At 46.1% G+C, this 18336-nt stretch overlaps 1 protein-coding gene across 1 annotated transcript; it reads left to right on the top strand.

Moving 5' to 3' along the window:
• The first annotated feature begins 1809 nt into the window (after positions 1-1809).
• LOC137097551 (zinc finger protein 850-like) lies at positions 1810-11441 on the top strand. Its single transcript, XM_067470936.1, has 2 exons — positions 1810-1892; positions 7503-11441. Exon 2 carries the CDS (start codon positions 7628-7630, stop codon positions 9647-9649), a length of 2022 nt encoding a protein of 673 aa, XP_067327037.1. The 5' UTR covers positions 1810-1892; positions 7503-7627; the 3' UTR covers positions 9650-11441.
• The last annotated feature ends 6895 nt before the right edge of the window (positions 11442-18336 follow it).

The following is an 18336-nucleotide window of genomic DNA, read 5'->3' as shown; positions in this document are numbered from 1 at the left end:
ACACTTGGCCATGCTGGTTCTCTGAGTGCCAAGGGTAGTCCAGGTCTCTCACTAGCTGGGTTCAAGGGCTCTCTGGGTCAGGGTGGACTACAACTCCCAGGCGCCCAGGGCGGTCACCCCCAAGCCCAGCCAGTATCCACAGTTGGCCATGCTGGTTCTCTGAGTGCCAAGGGTGGTCCAGGTCTCTCACTAGCTGGGTTCAAGGGCTCTCTGGGTCAGGGTGGACTACAACTCCCATGCGCCCAGGACGGTCACCCCCAAGCCCAGCCAGTATCCACAGTTGGCCATGCTGGTTCTCTGAGTGCCAAGGGTGGTCCAGGTCTCTCACTGGCTGGGTTCAAGGGCTCTCTGGGTCAGGGGGAACTACAACTCCCAGGCGCCCAGGGCGGTCACCCCCAAGCCCAGCCAGTATCCACAGTTGGCCATGCTGGTTCTCTGAGTGCCAAGGGTGGTCCAGGTCTCTCACTGGCTGGGTTCAAGGGCTCTCTGGGTCAGGGGGAACTACAACTCCCAGGCGCCCAGGACGGTCACCCCCAAGCCCAGCCAGTATCTACACTTGGCCATGCTGGTTCTCTGAGTGCCAAGGGTGGTCCAGGTCTCTCACTAGCTGGGTTCAAGGGCTCTCTGGGTCACGGTGGACTACAACTCCCAGGCGCCCAGGACGGTCACCCCCAAGCCCAGCCAGTATCCACAGTTGGCCATGCTGGTTCTCTGAGTGCCAAGGGTGGTCCAGGTCTCTCACTAGCTGGGTTCAAGGGCTCTCTGGGTCAGGGTGGACTACAACTCCCATGCGCCCAGGACGGTCACCCCCAAGCCCAGCCAGTATCCACAGTTGGCCATGCTGGTTCTCTGAGTGCCAAGGGTGGTCCAGGTCTCTCACTGGCTGGGTTCAAGGGCTCTCTGGGTCAGGGGGAACTACAACTCCCAGGCGCCCAGGGCGGTCACCCCCAAGCCCAGCCAGTATCCACAGTTGGCCATGCTGGTTCTCTGAGTGCCAAGGGTGGTCCAGGTCTCTCACTGGCTGGGTTCAAGGGCTCTCTGGGTCAGGGGGAACTACAACTCCCAGGCGCCCAGGACGGTCACCCCCAAGCCCAGCCAGTATCTACACTTGGCCATGCTGGTTCTCTGAGTGCCAAGGGTGGTCCAGGTCTCTCACTAGCTGGGTTCAAGGGCTCTCTGGGTCACGGTGGACTACAACTCCCAGGCGCCCAGGACGGTCACCCCCAAGCCCAGCCAGTATCCACAGTTGGCCATGCTGGTTCTCTGAGTGCCAAGGGTGGTCCAGGTCTCTCACTAGCTGGGTTCAAGGGCTCTCTGGGTCACGGTGGACTACAACTCCCAGGCGCCCAGGACGGTCACCCCCAAGCCCAGCCAGTATCTACACTTGGCCATGCTGGTTCTCTGAGTGCCAAGGGTGGTCCAGGTCTCTCACTAGCTGGGTTCAAGGGCTCTCTGGGTCAGGGTGGACTACAACTCCCAGGCGCCCAGGACGGTCACCCCCAAGCCCAGCCAGTATCCACAGTTGGCCATGCTGGTTCTCTGAGTGCCAAGGGTGGTCCAGGTCTCTCACTGGCTGGGTTCAAGGGCTCTCTGGGTCAGGGTGGACTACAACTCCCAGGCGCCCAGGACGGTCACCCCCAAGCCCAGCCAGTATCCACAGTTGGCCATGCTGGTTCTCTGAGTGCCAAGGGTGGTCCAGGTCTCTCACTAGCTGGGTTCAAGGGCTCTCTGGGTCAGAGGGCGGCCAATCAGGAGCGCGGCTGGGGAGGGCGACGTCACTGCAGGCCCCGCCCCTTCCCGCCCGGCCGCCATTTTCCCGGAGGAAGCCTCCTTTCTCGCCCAGGGAAGAAGCCTCTCTCTCTCTCTTCTCCTTGGGTGTCTCTCCGGAGAAGGTCTGTATCTGTCTCTCTCTCTCTCTCTCTCTCTCTGGGATTCCCTCCTGGCTTGGGAGCCTGAGGGAGGCCTCTTGGTGTGCCTCTTGGTGGGCGGAGGGGGTCCCACTGAGGAGGGGTCCCTGAGGAGGAAGGAAGGAGCCTCTCTCTCTGTCTCTTGAGGAAGGAAAAGCCTGCCTTGGCGGAGGAAGGAAGGAAGGAGGCTTCTCCCAGGAGGGAAGGCAGGGCCAGGCGGGAGGGCGGACTACCACTCCCAACAGGCAGGGCCAAGCCTCCCCCCCACGCCAGGCCTGGAGGCACAGCTGGGCAGGGTGGGCCTGTGTGCCAAGCTTAGGCCAGGCCTCTCCCTGGCTGGGTACAAGGGCTCTCTGGGTCAGGGGGAACTACAACTCCCAGGCGCCCAGGGCAGTCACCCCCAAGCCCAGCCAGTACTTACACTTGGCCATGCTGGTTCTCTGTGTGCCAAGCTTGGTCCAGATCTAGTTCCAACAGGCCTCACAACCTCTGAGGATGCTTGCCATAGATGCAGGCGAAATGTCAGGAGGGAATGCTACCCCTCTATTCTGCTTTGGTTAGACCACATCTGGAATATTGTGTCCAATTCTGGGCACCACAATTCAAGAGAGATATTGACAAGCTGGAATGTGTCCAGAGGAGGGCGACTGAAATGATCAAGGGTCTGGAGAACAAGCCCTATGAGGAGCGGCTTAGGGAACTGGGCATGTTTAGCCTGAAGAAGAGAAGGCTGAGAGGAGATATGATAGCCATGTATAAATATGTGAAAGGAAGCCACAGGGAGGAGGGAGCAAGCTTGTTTTCTGCTTCCTTGGAGACTAGGACGCAATGGAACAATGGCTTCCAACTACAAGAGAGGAGATTCCATCTGAACATGAGGAAGAACTTCCTGACTGTGAGAGCCGTTCAGCAGTGGAACTCTCTGCCCCGGAGTGCGGTGGAGGCTCCTTCCTTGGAAGCTTTTAAACAGAGGCTGGATGGCCATCTGTCAGGGGTGATTTGAATGCGATGTTCCTGCTTCTTGACAGAATGGGGTTGGACTGGATGGCCCATGAGGTCTCTTCCAACTCTTTGATTCTATGATTCTATGAATGCTTCTGGAACAGAGCCATATAGCCCGAAATATCCTACAACAATCCGGTGATTCTGGCCATGGAAGCCTTTGGCAATACAACCCTCTTATTCTGATTGTATGGAGCCCCCGGTGGCGCAGTGGGTTAAAGCACTGAGCTGCTGAGCGTGTTGATCGAAAGGTCGCAGGTTCGATTCCGGGGAGCGGCGTGAGCGTCCGCTGTCAGCCCTAGCTTCTGCCAACCTACCAGTTCGAAAACATGCAAATGTGAGTAGATCAATAGGTACCGCTCCAGCGGGAAGGTAAGGGCGCTCCATGCAGTCATGCCGGCCACATGACCTTGGAGGTGTCTATGGGCAACGCCGGCTATTCGGCTTGGAAATGGAGATGAGCACCACACCCCAGAGACAGACATGACTGGACTTAATGTCAGGGGACTACCTTTACCTTTACCTATTATGATGGTATTTCTCCCCCACTTTGGCTCTCCGGCAGGAGACTCAAAGCGGATAAACAGAAAAGCATCCGCAGACCATTTAAAGGATGGTGATCTATAATAATAATAATAATAATAATATATTATTATTATTATTATTATTATTATTATTATGGACTAGCCGTCCCCTGCCATGTGCTGCTGTGGCCCAGTCTGGTGAATAAAGTAATGGTTTCTAATATATTTAATTTTTATGCTTGTGGGTAAACAGTATTTCTTGTTGTTTCTTTGTCCGTGTTGATGTGGAGAGCGTCTGGTTTCCCTGCTCTGGGATATGGAACATATTATTGTCCTTCTTCAGGGGTCCCTTTCAAATCTAGGATACTATATCTTTCTCTGTGTGAATCATATCTATCTATATTTATGGCTGGATGGCTCTTTGTCGGGAGGGCTTTGATTACGATTTCTTGCCCTGGTGAAGGGAGTTGGACTGGATGGCCTTGAGTATTTTCTGTCAGTCATGGGGGTTCTGTGTGGGAAGTTTGCCCCAATTCTGTCCTTGGTGGGGTTCAGAATGCTCTTTGATTGTAGGTGAACTATACATCCCAGTAACTACCACTCCCAAATGTCAAGGTCTATTTTCCCCAAACTCCATCTGTGTTCATATTTGGGCATATGGAGTATTCATGCCAAGTTTGGTCCAGATCCATCATTGTTTGAGTCCACAGTGCTCTCTGGATGGAGGTGAACTACAACTCCCAAACTCAAGGTCAATGCCCACCAAACCCTTCCATGGTCATGGAAGTCCTGTATGCCATGTTTGGTTGAATTCCATCATGGGTAGAGTTCAGAATGCTCTTTGATTATATGTGAACTATAAATCCCAGCAACTACAACTCCCAAATGACAAAATAAATTGTTCATGGGGCCGCCATAAATAAAAGGAAAACTCTACACACACCTAACCATGGGCTGCTGAAAGCAATATAGGAATACATAGAAAAAGATAGCTTTAGAATTTCTGAAAATAAAATAGTTGATAATGAAAATGAGGGGAAAAAATTATATTTTCTGTCATTTTGAAAGTGGTTTTTTGGAATATGTAAGCATGAGTCCCCTTTCAGGGGGAGAAGGGCAGGGTATCAATATAGGAAATAAATATATAAATAAAAATGTAATGTTCCTTTGTGGGATTAACAGAAATCAAAAACCACTGGACACCTAACAACCCAATGTATGTCCTTCACTCAAAAAAAAAATGATTTTGACATTTGGGAGTTGTAGTTCCTGGGATTTATAATCAAAGAACATTCTGAACATCCATCACCATTCACCCAAATACTACCATATCCTTTACTCCCTCCTGCTTCCCTGCAGCCTGCCAACGCACAGTTCCATAACTTCAAAACTGCTTTCCCTAAGCACAATGCTGAGGACCAGATCCCTGTTTTCCATACAGCAGAACCTGACTCCCTGCACAAAATCCAAGACTCCAAAGCACACTTCTTGCTCTTCCTTTGAGAGAGAAGGCCAAAGTGACCAGACCACTCCTATAACGAAATCATGAGAAGATCCCGGAGGATTATTTCCCCTCCCCCCCTAATATATCCCGCCTACTGGCACCTCTTTCTAGGATCAATAAAGTAAGATCTCAAAATAAATCTCATTGCTGGACACCAATTATATGGGATGTATTTCTTGGCACGGAGCGTTTAGAGGATTGTTGCGGTAACGTGATTACTCTGATACAGTTGCTGCCACCACCCAAAGAATTTGGGAAAACTAACGATGTTGCCCTTGAGGTAAATCCCTTCCCTACGCACCAGCTCTCCCTTTTGGCTCTCTGAAATGACTGAGTTGTAAAGATGATTAAAAACCACTGGAAATATTCTTATAGAATGAATCACCGCTGAGGCTGCTTAATCGTTGAACTAGAGAAATGTTTATTAATGTATCTGAACAAACAACTAACTTCTTCAACGAGGCACACAAGCAGAAATGGTTACAGAGGCACACTATTCCTAAATGGTTTCTGAAATAGGTTTCCTAACTTAAACGTGATCAAGATCCCTCTCTCTACCCTGTCACAGTAGCAGTGAGTTCCTCAGACAAACCTAACCCTGTTGTCCCCAGAGTAAATAGCTTCACTCTAGACCGAGTTCTCTCGCAGCTAAACTACTCTGACCGCAGAGAGCAGAACCACTTGTGTCCTAAATCCAACACAAACACACAGGTGTCTACTTTGACCCTCCTGGCCAAATAAATGTAGAATCACCTGCCCCAAATTCTCTCTGACAGTAAAAATCTTTGCTCGCCAAAAATCCGCCCCACTCTCCCTTCAAAGCCAAAATCAAAAAAACTTTTGTGACAAGCTGACAGCTTTTTCCCTCCCTCGGCTAAACTCCTTCCATTCAGCCTTAACCAATCCAGAGAGAGCTCCAGCTCCTCCCCTCTTTTATTCTAATACTCCCAAGATGTCTGCCTCCTCGGATTACCCTCTCAAAATGGAGGCCGCTTACTGACATCTTAGGTTCCCACTTCAGCCTATGAAGTAAGGATCATCACAGCTCCCTTACAAATCTGCCACTCTCCGAGTACATCACCGCTCTCCTTCCCATGGAGCAGAGCATGGTGGGTGAACCAGACTCCTCAAGTCTGGTTAGATTGAGTCTTGTATAGGAGTATTCTGCTGATGTCGTCCCAAAGTTGTAAATCAATGATAGACCTCTTCCATTCTGGCTCCATATCAATTTCCTGGCCAGATGTTGACTCTTCTTGATTGGTGTTAGTCTTGTGTTGACTTCCTTCTTAACATTGTAAACATTTATCTTATCACTGTGCAGCTTTTATCACCGTTTTCTTTTCAGTTCTTATTAGCGACTTTTAATTACAACCCAGCAGGCAGGTAGTTAATCACTGCAGGCCTTAATATTTTACTGGTGTTACCAAAATTATTGACTCCGTCCATTCATCCTTCCATTATTCCATTCATTCCCACACATCATATTAAATCCACATTGATGAAATCTGCATATTAATTTTTCGTGACGCCCTCTTTTGGGCAAGGGAATATTGCACTTGCCTTGAGATTCTGATCTGCAGTCCTTTGCTGCCATCCTTTGGCCAATTAGGGAAGTGCGCCCTTGAGCCGTGGAGGCGCCTCTGTGCTGCCATCCTGTGGACAGAGTGGGCAAACCGCCTCTATATTATATTTCCCCCTCCCAAAGGAGGAAGGCGAGAAAGAACAACAAAGAAAGGAAAGAAGGAAGGCAGAATGAAACCTCCAAGTGGTCTCCAAAAGGTCCCAAATGTTTCCTGCTTCTGAAAGGCTTCCCTGACCAGGGGAAAAGTTACAATTTTTCACCCTTTAGCAGACCTTTAACTGGCAGCTGGGGGAGAAATATCTCTGAATGAGGCATGTTTTGAATAATGTTTTGTTGAAGGCTTTCATGGCCGGAATCACTGGGTTGCTGTTCATTTTTTGGCCTGTCTGGCCATGTTCCAGCAGCATTCTCTCCTGAAGTTTTGCCTGAACCTGTGGCTAATGGCACCTTCAGAGGTTCTCTTGGCAGCGAAGAAAGTGGTGTATGTATTCCTGCGGAATAATATCCAGGGTGGGATATTGAAGAAAGTGTAAATGTTGCAATGAGCAAGCTTGAATTAGCATTGGAGTAGCCATGAAGTCTGCAGAGTCAATCAGTGAGGATATCTGCAGAGAGGCGGCCTGGCCTCTGTTGCCTGGAGGCACCCTCTGTTTGGGAGGTGTTAACTGGCACCTGATTGTTTGCTGTCTGGAATTCTCCTGTTTCTGAGTGTTGGACACAGAATCTTATTTCAAAACGCAGAAATGCTGGGCCATTCACACCTGCTTCAAGCAGACAAGGGTTCTTTCTCCCACCCTGGACATTATTCCACAGGGATAGAGACACTCCACTTGCTTCATTGTCCAACAGAACATCTGAAGACCCTGATGTTTGCATTTCTGGGTGTTTCCATTTTCAACATGACCCATGAAGGGAAAGGGGGAAATCGTGGAGGTAAAGAAACATTCTTGACTTCATTTATCTTTTGTTTCTTTCTTAACCAGGAAAATGAGGATTCAATGGAGCTACCCCTTGGATGTAGCAAGGTGATGGACTTGCTGAAATCTTGACCTCACATACAGATAAGGAAGGAAAAAGGAAGACGGTATTGCAATCAAACACCCAGATCATGGCTGACATGAAGGAGAAAGCATTTATGTGCCTGGAATGTGGGAAGAGTTTCACTTGGAGGGGTGATCTGAAGCGACATCAAAGGATTCACATGGAGGAGAAACCCTATACATGCCTGGAGTGTGGGAAGAGCTTCACTAAGAGTGGTAGTCTACGTTCACATGAAAGGATTCACACTGGGGAGAAACCATATACATGCCTGGAGTGTGGAAAGAGCTTTGCTCATAGTTCAGATCGACATAAACACCAAAGGACTCACGCTGGGGAGAAACCCTATAACTGCCTGGAGTGTGGAAAGAGTTTCACTGAGAGTGGAAGTCTACGTACACATCAAAGGATTCACACTGGGGAGAAACCCTATTCATGCCTGGAGTGTGGGCAGAGCTTTGCTCATAGTTCAAATCTACATAAACATCAAAGGACTCACACTGGGGAGAAACCCTATACATGCCTGGAGTGTGGGCAGAGCTTTACTCAGAATGGAAATCTACGTACACATCAAAGGATTCACAGTGGGGAGAAACCCTATTCATGCCTGGAGTGTAGGCAGAACTTCACTGATAGTTCAAGACTACGTTCACATCAAAGGATTCACACTGGGGAGAAAACCTATACATGCCTGGAGTGTGGGCAGATCTTCGCTCAGAGTGGAAGTCTACGTTCACATCAAAGGACTCACACCGGGGAGAAACCCTATAACTGCCTGGAGTGTGGAAAGAGTTTCACTGAGAGTGGAAATCTACGTACACATCAAAGGACTCACACCGGGGAGAAACCCTATACATGCCTGGAGTGTGGGCAGAGCTTCACTCAGAGTGGAAATCTACGTACACATCAAAGGATTCACACTGGAGAGAAACCCTATAAATGCCTGGACTGTGGGCAGAGCTTCACTACGAATGGAAATCTACGTTCACATCAAATGACTCACACTGGGGAGAAACCCTATACATGCTTGGAGTGTGGGCAGAGCTTCACTGATAGTTCAAGACTACGTTCACATCAAAGTATGCACACTGGGGAGAAACCCTATACATGCCTGGAGTGTGGGCGGAGCTTCACTCAGAGTGGAAATCTACGTACACATCAAAAGATTCACACTGGAGAGAAACCCTATACATGCCTGGAGTGTGGGCAGAGCTTCACTCAGAGTGGAAATCTACGTTCACATCAAAGGATTCACACTGGGGAGAAACCCTATACATTCCTGGAGTGTGGGCAGAGCTTCACTCAGAGTGGAAATCTACGTTCACATCAAAGGACTCACACTGGGGAGAAACCCTATACATGCCTGGAGTGTGGGCAGAGCTTTGCTCATAGTTCAGCTCTACGTTCACATCATAGGACTCATACTGGGGAAAAACCCTATACATGCCTGGAGTGTGGGCAGAGCTTCACTGAGAGTGGAAGTCTACTTTCACATCAAAGGATTCACACTGGGGAAAAACCCTATAAATGCCTGGAGTGTGGGCAGAGGTTCACTATAAGTAAAAATCTACGTTCACATCAAAGGATTCATACTGGGGAGAAACCCTATAACTGCCTGGAGTGTGGAAAGAGCTTCACTGAGAGTGGAAGTCTACGTAGACATCGAAGGATTCACAATGGGGAGAAACCCTATACATGCCTGGAGTGTGGGCAGAGCTTCACTCAGAGTGGAAGTCTACGTTCACATCAAAGGACTCACACTGGGGAGAAACCCTATAGATGCCTGGAGTGTGGGCAGAGCTTTACTAAGAGTGGAAATCTACGTTCACACCAAAGGACTCACACTGGGGAGAAACCCTATAGATGCCTGGAGTGTGGGCAGAGCTTTACTAAGAGTGGAAATCTACGTTCACATCAAAGGACTCACACTGAGGAGAAACTATATACATGCCCGGAGTGTGGAAAGAGCTTCATTCATAGTTCAGGTCTACGTAGACATCGAAGGACTCACACTGGAGTGTGGAAAGAGCTTCACTATGAGTGGAAGTCGACGTTCACTTCAAAGGATTCACACTGGGGAGAAACCCTATAAACACATAGTGTGTGGGAAAATTCTGAGAGTAGAAATCTACATAGACATAGAATCCACACTGGAGAGAACAGTGGTATTTGACCCCAAAGAGAGTTTCCCAGATAGAGTTTTCATGTTGGTGAAACACTTTTTAGACATGCATCCTTTTGTGACACAATAATTTAGTTTAACTAGCAAATCAGAGGTTAAACAACCTCATATAAGATATTCAATATAATACTTTATTGTATAATACTAGCTGTACCCAGCCAGGTGTTGCTGTGGCCCATTTTGGTGAAATGGGGGAAAAAAGAAAAGAGGAAGAGCTGGTTTCTAAGCTATCAATACACAACTGAAGTGGCAAAGTGTCAACGTAATATAGGCGCATTTCAGTCTCCTCAAGGCCAACGGGTTATATGGATGTGTGGAAGGGCTCTGTGTTGCCTGAGTCCACACTCCATATAACCTAGTTCAAAGAAATTATATAGGTATTATTGTTGTTATTATTATAGACATATAGATATTTTTATAGGCATATAGATTTTTTATTATTATTGATATATAGATATTATTATTATAGACATAGATATAGGCATATAGGCATTATTATTATAGATGTGTAGATATTATTGACAGACAGATATTATAGTAATAGACATGGTGATTTGAATGCAATATTCCTGCTTCTTGGCAGAATGGGGTTGGACTGGATGGCCCATGAGGTCTCTTCCAACTCTTTGATTCTATGATTCTATGATATTATTACAGACGTACAGATATTATTATAGACATGTAGATATTATTGTTATAGACCTATAGATATCATAGACATACACACACACACACACATATATAATAGACTTATAGATATTATTATGATAGATATATAGATAATATTGTAGATATATTATAGCCCAGGGTTGCTATAAAATAAAAATGGATGGCCATCTTTCAGGAGGATTTTGATTGTGCCTTCCTGGACAGTCTTTCCTAACTCACAGAGCGTGCGTTTTTGTCCTTTCTTTGAATGTGGATTTCATTCCCCAGAATTCCTTCCCATAACTCAATATGGATGAGCTTTCTGGGCACACACACACACAGAATCCCTCCCGTGTGAGTTCCCAGCAGCCCAGCGGAGGCACCTCCATGCTGCCGACAACCAAGACCCGAGAGGGAAAGGAAAGGAAAGGAAAGGAAAGGAAAGGAAGGGGGTGGATTTGGAGAAGGGTGTCCTCTCTCCCTCCCTCTCTCTGAATCCTTTGGGAAGAGAGAGGCAGGGGGTAGCAAGAGGGATATATGGGCCACCTTTCCCTCCCTCTCTCAAGCTGCCTCTCTCTCAGCTGTTGTTTATCTCCCTTGGTGCAGGAGGGAGGGACCGGGGAGGGTGTTCCTTTAACGCATGCTTTGTATAGTCGTTTCGGTTTGTGGGGGTTTAAGTTCTTTCTCGTTATTTTTTTTTTTTGGTTTTTTTTTTGAGTGAAGGACATACATTGGTTTAGTTGGTGTCTTGTGTCCAAATTTGGTCTCAATTAGTCCAGTGGTTTTTGAGTTCTGTTAAACCCACAAATGAATATTACATTTATATTTTTATATAGTTAATAATATAGGGAGAGATTTGACATGAGAGATAGCTTTTCTCCTAGAGCTGTAAGTATACAGAACTCTTGTGTTTTGCATTGATGTTGCATTGGGGGCTGTGTGGGGGTGGTTGGGTGTGGAGGGACGGGTGCGTTGGTTTTGTGATGTGTGCTGAGGAAAGCATTGCATTTGGTTTAGCCATGTACAATGACAATAAAGTTACTCTATAATTCCATTCTTTATCATCTTTACCCTCTAAGCCAGGGGTCCTCAAACTAAGGCCCGCGGGCCGGATACTGCCCTCCAAGGTCATTTACCCGGCCCTTGCTCAGGGTCAACCTAAGTCTGAAATGACTTGAAAACACACAACAACAACAAGAACAATCCTATCTCATCAGCCAAAGGCTGTTCACAACAACTGCCTCACGTGTGCCTCTGTGGGTGAAGTGCAGTGTGCAAAGGAATTCATTCATTTTTTTTCAAATTATAATCCGGCCCTCCAACAGGTTGAAGGACTGTGACCTGGCCCTCTGTTTAAAAAGTTTGAGGACCCCTGCTCTAAACCAATTATTCGGCATTGCCGAAGGCTTTCATGGCCAGAATCACTGGGTTGCTTGAGGTTTTGGGGCTGTATGACCATGTTCTGTAGTATTCTCTCCTGACGTTTTGCCTCTCCTGACATTTCTTCAGAGGTCTGTTGGAGTCTGGGACTCTGGTGCTCATCTCCATTTCTAAGCCAAAGAGCTGGCATTGTCCGTAGACACCTCCAAGGTCATGTTGTTGCGGCATATACGTTACCCAGAAGTTCATTCGAGTGCTTTAGAAGAAGGAAAAGGATAGAGACCGCATGTCCGATTTCCAGGCTTTATTACTATCTCTGCAGAGTATAGGGTGAACAGCAAGCAAAGGCCTGTCACAACTTCGAATCCCAATTGCACCCGTATATATAGCTCAAACTTAGCTTTCCCGTACATGCGCAGAAAGTCTCTGACATTTACTTAGTACAATCATTAACAGGTGTTTCCATGTATATAGTTGCTAAGAACATCTTTATCAGGTCTTGGCAGACACTTTGTGAAACTCAACATCTCCTTGATTATATAACATTGTAAAGAAGTTGATTATAAATTGTATGACTTTAACTGTATTGGTGTTTAGATTGGCTGCACTAATGCTGGAGTGGCCTATCTGAGAGGAGTGCGTTACCATGGAGACGATGCTGTAGAGAAGTGGGAGGAGCTTAGAGGGGAGAGTTTGAAAAACGACAGTTTATGTTCAGTCAGAGTTAGGGTTTTGGAGTCGGAGTTGAGAGAGAGAGAGTGGGAAGTAGAGAAGCAGTGTTTGTGAATAGTCAGAGGTTTCTTCAGTTTAGGAAGGCTGAAGGGGAAACCTAATTAGTTTCATTAGTTAGAGAGGACTAATAGAAGCTTGTTTAGATCACTAGTTAGAAATGAACTAGAGATCTGGGGTTTGGACAAGGATGTTTGATGTTGATATGGAAAATTGAATAGATGGAGGATGATCACAGATAGATCTAAGTTATATAGAGGTAATGTATGTCTAACATAGTATAATATAGTATAGTGTAATATTTTAAAAAAATTGGTATCCTGTTTTATTGTAGACTTGTAAAATGTATGATGTCGTTACAGTGGTGAACTGTATGTGTTTCATACCATGGGTATAAGATATAAATCCATTATATTAAAGTGTGGTAGGTATATACGTTTTGCAATAGGCAATGGATATTTACGAATATATGTGTAAATGTAGAAATGTTTAGATAGATTGTTTATATGAAAAACGTTAAAAATGTGAGACTTTGATACCACATCCATAGATGATCTAGAATTTCGTAAGGTTAAAGGTTTGTATGTATGAATTAGAATGTATTTAACCATAATATGTTTGCATTTCAGAAATATTGTGTATGTAGATATTGTTGGATAATTTGTGGAATTATTTTTGCCCATTCCGGGACTGAGAATGGCCCAAAAATAACTTTTTCTGGGGGGGAAGGTGTAAAGAAGTTGATTATAAATTGTATGACTTTAACTGTATTGGTGTTTAGATTGGCTGCACTAATGCTGGAGCGGCCTAGCTGAGAGGAGTGCGTTACCATGGAGACGATGCTGTAGAGAAGTGGGAGGAGCTTAGAGGGGAGAGTTTGAAAAACGACAGTTTATGTTCAGTCAGAGTTAGAGGTTAGGTTCAGAGGAGTGAGCAGTCAGGAGTTAAGATTGGAGGGTGAGGAATTGGTAGAGGAAAGATTAGGAGGTTATAGCTGTAAAAGAGTGAATTGTGAAGCAAAGTTTCGAGGCTTTGGAAAGCCAGATTAAGCTACTGGAAGTTTCTTAGCCAGAGAGTCTGATAAGGGAAACATAACCAGTATTCCGTTAGTCTAAAGAAAGGCTAAAGAATAAGCTTATTAAGTATCTGATCAAGGGAGGATCAGATAAGGGAGACATCCCTGTATTGGAACTTTGTTTTGTAATAAGTGCTTCACCTCAGGAAGATACTGTATAACCTGAAAAAGTGTAACATTCAACTAACCAAGCATTATTCTGAGTTCTATAAGAAAAGTTACAATTTGCAACCACACGCTTTGTGCTCAATAAACTTGTTAACTTTTGTTTGAAGACTGCCTCACCTCCATTAATTCTGTGTCCAGTGTGCCATATTCCCCAATAATACCTCACATCACACATTGGTGGCACCATTAAGAGTAATAAATAATAAATCGTCTCTCCTCTCTCCTAACTCGTTACAAACATGTTTTTACCATTTACCATTAGATGATTCTTAAAGTTCAATTCCTTAAATCTCTAATTGAATTATCACTTTCATATGCTTATAACACAAGATCTGACCAAGGCAAGCTCCTTTCGTTAATCCAGCCTTTTAAAACGTAATTATAACTTATTTCTTAATATGAAAATCAATAGAATAATGCTTTTCTGAAAATGCCTGCTATTTACGTGAAGTGGTCAGAAGATGGCGCTCTCTCACTCTATGATCTTAGACATTCCAAGTCTTGGATCGATCATATTGATCTCTTCAGGTTGCCAAGTTTCCCTGTTGGCCTCCTTCTCTAAGCAAAAGCTAGCTAGAGCAAACATGGACGGACCAAGGTCCTGGCATTTCCAGTGGAAAATCAATACCGGCTGTAGTCTCTCCCACGGCATGAAAGTCCCCCACAGAGGAATGCCTTTTTTCCTTTCGGAGGATGCAGTAAGATCTTAAACCTTACATTTTATTCTAAATTATTGTGATTTCCATTATTATATTTTCTCCTAACTGCTCCTACAATGTGGCCGGCATGACTGCATGGAGCACCGTTACTTTCCCGCCGAAGCGTGATGTAGTGAATTCCCTACCTGTTAGGCTAGGAAAAGCCTAGAAAAGTAGGCCCAGGAAGTTCGGCAGCCATTTTGGAAAGGGTGCCGGGGGTGGGGAGATCCATTTTAATTACTCATTTCCTGAAAGGGGTGTGTTTAGAAAGAGCAGCTTTGGAGGGAAATCAGGGAAGACTGTAATTGGCTGAGTTAGAGTGGGTAGAGCCTAACTTGGCAAAAGAAAAAAATGACTTTAAGGGAAGGTTTTGAAAACCCTGTGACGGCGCGAGTGGCGCCACCTATGTATAGAACTGTTAGTTGTAAGACTTAAACTGTTGTATCATGCTTAATCCTGCCCCTTTTTACACTGTTTATGTATAGTTGCATGGATTGGTTGCTTGTAGCTGTCAATCAGTACTGTTTGGCTCCACCTATTCCTGCAAGAGGGGAGAACTTCCTTTTTCTTCTTCATTCTGCCATCAGAGTTTCTGCAACATGGACGTGAGTAAGAGACTTGATTCTAAAAGACCCTGATTTAAGTTACCTCTTAGCACCAGTTCTGAGGTTTTTTACCCCTGGGACTCATGCTTTATGTCCAGATCATCCTGGACAATTATTGAGGAGACCCAGGCGCCTTCAAGCCGGTTCTTTTGGCACCAAAGGAAGATCCCGATCCTTCAAAACATAGGCCATCTGAACTGGGGTTGTGGTTTGCTCCGGCATTCACAGCCATTGAGGAAAGAGGAAACTTGGTGAGGCTTCTCAGCTTCAAACCCTTGGACCCAGGACTAGTTGAGACTGTAACGTATGTTTTCCTTCACCCCTCTAAAGTTTTCCAGCTCATTGCTTTAAAGAAATGACTTTGTGATAAATAAAACTTATTTTGAGCTATTTACAGCGTTTTGGGTTTTTGGGAGTTCCAGTTTCCTACAGGAGGGCAAGAACCAATCCCCTGGGGGAAAGATGCTACGTCCATCCCTCCTTTATTGAGAACAATAGCCCCCAGGCGTGACTGCACAAACCCTGTCAGGAGATTGAACCTGGGTGTCAAAGGGAGAAGGTGTTAGGAGTTTGGAGTGGTGTAGAGGGTTAGTGAGAAAGGCCTGAGATTGGTCAGTTGGCCAGCAGAGATGGCTAGTGAGAAGATTACAGCTATTTGGGAAGGAGAGCGGGTGAGTGGAGAGACAGATCCCAAAAGACAAGGACGGTCTGTGTGGAGGAGTTTAGACATTCCTGTCAGAGAAGCAGTTCTGTCAGTATTTCTCTGGAGGGAGAGAGAAGTGTTTCCGGTGTGACTAAGTCTAAACTGCTTAACATAACCACACGCTTTTAAGTCAGTATTTTGAAACCAACTAAGCTTAATACCTAATTTGTTCAAGTTCTCTCAAATAAACCTCATTGTTTTGTTGTTCACAACAACTGCCTCACGTGTGCCTCTGTGGGTGAAGTTTAAGAGTAGTTTCCTGCAGCAAACAGGAGACTAATGGCGGCAGTGTATATTTTAAAGAACAATCTTTAGTGTTACCTCAGAAACACAAGCCTGAGGGCTAAACCCAACACACTCTTGCCTAAAAATACGTCCAGTAAGCCAAGGGCTTATCAGCGCTTCTAAATTGGTGGGTGCCAGAGGGCTTTCAAAAAGGGGTTTTCGGCCAGAAGAAAGTTCCAGCTTTCCTTACCGCTTTTGATTTGGGGCTTTTAATCACAGAAGCCTCATTCCAATCTTAGTGGTGTTCTGCTTCTGAGATTATTTTTATTCCCAAATAAAGCTTTTTCTTGAATCCTTTATACGGTACCTATAGATCTACTCATATTTGCATGTTTTCAAACTGCTAGGTAGGCAGAAGCTGGGTCTAAAAATGGGAGCTCACCCCGCTCCCCGGATTCGTACCTGTGACCTTTTGGTTAGCAAGCACTGCAGCTCAGGAGTGCAACCCACTGCGCCACCGGGGGCTCCCACTGCATAATTTAGGTACTACATTTTCCAATCCAGTGGCTAAAAAAATTGCAAATATGATATAGTCCTGCTTTCATAGGGTGATTGGTCTCGAAGATCCGGTCTCTCTCGAGTCTTTCTGTGGTTCCAGAAGGCCCTTCTCCATAATGCTCAGTTTTTAAAAGGTGAAGTTTGACAAAGGACTGCACACTTTGTTTTCATTGCGTGCCTCATTGTAGTTGCACTGAGGGCGAATTTTATTGACAATCTATACAATCTTGAGAACAATTGTGATGACTCACACGATATATTTTGAGAGAGATTCAAATGGTATCTAGGTGTCCACGTGGAGGATCCTCTTCCTGCAGCTCATGAAGCAAGACATCTCTCTGTAAGCTCTGAGAGCTTTACCTCTCTGCACAGGTAAAGCTCAGGGATGTAACTGTTGCCAAAACTCCCAAGCTCAGCTAGCTCCTTGGGTGTTGCCCAACCAATCAGATTCATGCCTTGCATTTGGAGTTAACACACTCACCAACACGTCCTAACATGTTCCATAAGCATTCTCTCCTGACGTTTCGCCTGCATCTATGGCAGGCATCCTCAGAGGTTGAGGGGTCTGTGGGAAACTAGGAAAATTGATGATTAGAAACACAGTATTTCTGTTGTTCAAGGGGGTTCTGTGTGGGAAGTTTGGCCCAATTCTATCCTTGGTGGGGTTCAGAATGCTCTTTGATTGTGGGTGAACTATAAATCCCAGTAACTACAACTCTGAAATGTCAAACTCTCTCTCTCTCTATATATATATATATATCTCTCTATCACTAAACTGCACCTCTGCTGCAGCTCAGTGCTATGGCAGCCTGGGTGGTGCAGTTTTCCAAGGCCTTTCACCTCCTCTACCAAACTACAACTGTCAGGATTCCATAGCAATGAGCCGAGGAAGTTTAAGTGGAGCTCACCCAGCATCACCCCCTATCAGAGAGCCATGGGACTGCAGTGAACTACAGATCCCAGCAGCCCACAGCACGGAGCCAATGCAATCCAAAGCGGTGCCAAAGCGTGCCTTCATTGCACTGTTGCTCGAAGGCTCTTCCTCGGAGCGGAAACCAGGAAGGAAGGAAAAAAGGAAGGAAGGAAAGAAGGAAGGAAGGAAAGAAGGAGGGAAGGAAGGAAGGAAGGAAAGAAGGAAGGAGGCAAGGAAGGAAGGAAGGAAGGAAGGAAGGAAGGAAGGAAGGAAGGAAGGAGGGAGGGAAGGAAGGAAAGAAGGAGGGAAGGAAGGAAGGAAGGAAAGAAGGAAGGAGGCAAGGAAGGAAGGAGGGAAGGAAGGAAAGAAGGAAGGAAGGAAGGAAAGAAGGAAGGAGGCAAGGAAGGAGGGAAGGAAGGAGGGAAGGAAGGAAGGAAGGAAGGAAAGGAGGAAGGAGGGAAGGAAGGAAAGAAGGAGGGAGGGAGGGAAGGAAGGAAAGAAGGAAGGAAGAAAAGAAGGAGGGAAGGAAGGAAGGAAGGAAGGAAAGAAGGAAGGAAGGAAAGAAGGAGGGAAGGAAGGAAGGAAGGAAAGAAGGAAGGAGGCAAGGAAGGAAGGAAGGAAGGAAGGAAAGAAGGAAGGAAGGAAGGAAGGAGGCAAGGAAGGAAGGAAGGAAGGAGGGAAGGAAGGAAAGAAGGAAGGAAGGAAGGAAGGAGGCAAGGAAGGAAGGAGGCAAGGAAGGAAGGAAGGAGGGAAGGAAGGAAAGAAGGAAGGAAGGAAGGAAAGAGGGAAGGAAGGAAGGAGGGAAGGAAAGAAGGAAGGAAGGAAAGAAGGAAGGGAGGGAGGGAGGGAGGGAGGGAGGGAGGGAGGGAGGGAGGGAGGGAGGGAAGAAACAGGC

Source organism: Anolis sagrei, chromosome 8 (assembly GCF_037176765.1).
Source record: "Anolis sagrei isolate rAnoSag1 chromosome 8, rAnoSag1.mat, whole genome shotgun sequence".
Classification (NCBI taxonomy): Eukaryota; Metazoa; Chordata; class Lepidosauria; order Squamata; family Dactyloidae; genus Anolis; species Anolis sagrei.
Note: the sequence above shows the minus strand (reverse complement) of the source record. Positions and strands in the feature narration are given on the sequence as shown.

Coding starts and splice junctions, on each gene's coding strand:
- LOC137097551 (XM_067470936.1), top strand. CDS start 7,628: ATGGCTGACATGAAGGAGAAAGCATTTATGTGCCTGGAATGTGGGAAG.